Source organism: Penaeus vannamei, chromosome 11 (assembly GCF_042767895.1).
Source record: "Penaeus vannamei isolate JL-2024 chromosome 11, ASM4276789v1, whole genome shotgun sequence".
NCBI lineage: Eukaryota > Metazoa > Arthropoda > Malacostraca > Decapoda > Penaeidae > Penaeus > Penaeus vannamei.
Window position 1 is genome coordinate 25,305,181 of NC_091559.1, and position 2,500 is coordinate 25,307,680.

At 45.4% G+C, this 2,500-nt stretch overlaps 1 protein-coding gene across 1 annotated transcript in view; it reads right to left on the reverse strand.

The window, feature by feature from the left end:
* Nucleotides 1-2,500, reverse strand: part of LOC113818286 (protein tincar-like) — a 64,521-nt gene that overhangs the window by 28,874 nt on the left and 33,147 nt on the right. Inside the window, exons 2-3 of the mRNA XM_070127126.1 lie at nt 1,927-2,227; nt 622-814 (exon numbers count right to left, since the gene is read on the reverse strand). Of these exons, the coding sequence (XP_069983227.1) occupies nt 622-814; nt 1,927-2,218 (485 nt within the window). The 5' untranslated portion in view covers nt 2,219-2,227. The remainder of the gene's footprint in view (nt 1-621; nt 815-1,926; nt 2,228-2,500) is intronic.

The following is a 2,500-nucleotide window of genomic DNA, read 5'->3' on the forward strand; positions in this document are numbered from 1 at the left end:
GACTTTTAAAGAGGCTTCTTACGCCCAGCTAATATAAAACTTTCGAATCTGCGTCCGATGGAGACAAAACTTTGTAGAAAAAAATAACGTTCATCTGACAAAGCAATTACGTTTTCTAACTAATAATAAAAAGTTCTCGTCACTCCGTCCGTTCCCTTAAGCTGAACTCTTAGAACTTGTGGTAGAAAGTTAGTCTCAACTTCCCTCGAAGAGAAGCTATTGAATTCACCGCTCGCTCGTTCTGCTTGCTTCATTAAACCCAAAGAGGGAAAATAACAACGGTTTGGCGAAGTAAACACACACACACACACACACACACACACACACACACACACACACACACACACACACACACACACACACACACACACACACACACACACACACACACACACACACACACACACACACACACACTCACTCATACTCACACTCACACACTTATTCGCTCACCCAGTCACTTACCACCCATTCACTCATTTACTTATTCACTCAATCACTCCCTCCTTCATACACACACACCAACATACACACCCATCCATTCACTCACTCTCTCCTCACCCACTCACTCCCTTAACATAACCCCTCACCCCCTTAACACAACATCAAGCCCCTACTTACCTAACGACTCCCTTAGCCGCCTCGAGTACCGGCGGGGGGTCCCTACTGCAGGTGGAGAGGGACGCCCCAAGCTTGAATCCGTCGTTGCCCAAGTTGCCCACCTTCAGCAGTGACGTCACGAGGAAGAAGGGCAGCAGCACCACGGACGCGCCCACGAGTCCGACGTAGGCGTTGAGTTCGACGAAAGGCGGGTCTGGGGGAAGAAAGTGTTATTTAGGTGCCTGTGCGTAGTGAGAAGCCTTTTTTCCTTTCTTGATAACTCTTTTTCTATTTTCCAATCTGCTTATCTACACATTTATCTATCTATCTATCCATTTATCTACCTACCTACCTACCAATCTCCCTCCCTCCCTCCCTCCCTCCCTCCCTACCCACCTACCTACCCACCTACCTACCCACCTACCTACCTATCTCCCTCCCTCCCTTCCTTCCTCCCTCCCTTCCTTCCTCCCTCCCTTCCTTCCTCCCTCCCTCCCTCCCGACCTACCTACCTGCCTCCTTCCCTACCTACCAGCCTACCTACCTACTTATCTGTCAAAGAATGTGATTAAAATACAACAACCATGCATGGCACACATGGCAATAAACCACTAAAAAACAAAGGAACCGAAAAATGAAACATGAAATAACAACGCCAAAGAAACAGGCCCCCAAAACGATTGCAAATTAGCTGTAAGAGTCATTAAAGTTCTAACAAATGGCTTCGTCATCAGCAATTAACAGGGACATCAATCAGAATGTTAATACACTTTGGTTAATTAGAAGAGCTTTGCATATGCGTTCCTACAGAAGCCACAGAGCAATCCCTACATCGTACATTCATTTTGGATTTATTTAGTCTTTTAAAAATCCCTATCTTTATTCCTCTTATTTCCATGCTCAGTTAAATTTGCTCATTCAGAATTTAGTGGATAGTTTTCGTTCTTATTATAAGAAGTTTAGAAAATGGATATAAATAGAGAGTTCGATATAAAAGCAATGTAATTTTAATCTATTTTAATTATGTTTAGTGAGATTTACCTGCTCTGTTATAGTTATTTTGTCTTTTTTGATGACCCTCTTAGCTTTAGTCATGAGTTTTAAGTAATTAATCTTCTCATATGGAGGCTATCATTGTTGCAATTCCCTTTCTCCCCTATCATTATTATCCTTTCCCTATCATTACCACATTCCATCTATCCTCTGTCGTTAACAAGTGCTACTTCCCCTCCCTCATTGTCCTTCCTATTGCCTTTCTATCATTATCACAGCCTCCTCTCCTCCTCTCCTCCCCTCCCCCTCGGCCTTCGCACGAGGGACACCTACCTTGGGGCCAGGGCAAGGACGCGTACAGCAGGAACCTCTTCACGCCGTTGTACACCAGGTAGGCCATAAAACCGAGGCTCACCAGGCAGTACCAGATGGACCACACGCTGTTCAGGTGGTACTGGGAACAGCATGGCTTCGACTTGGGCTTCAACGGGGAGGTCTTGCCGTTGCTGAGGTTGTAGCTGTCGCCGTTGCTCTTCCGGCTGACGCTCGAAGGGTTGCGCTTCACCTTAGCTGAAGTCGGGGTCGAGTGTTCGGACGATGTGGTCGGCATGGTGGATCGTGACATAGTTTGTGACTGGAAAGGAGAAATTTATTCTTAGTGGATGGTACAGAAAAACAATGGTATGTGTGTGAACAGTAAAGGACATGACAATTTATGGCCCTTAATAACAAGATAAGCACCAAATCCCATGAGGTACTACCACCCAAATGACGTGCATACTAAAAGCAACATAAGCACTGCAAGCAATAAACCACGAGAAGACACAATAATCAGGATAAGCCCAATGAAAGAACCTCATCCTCATTCTCCCGCCAGTTAAACTCTAAGGGCGCGGAACCCCTAATT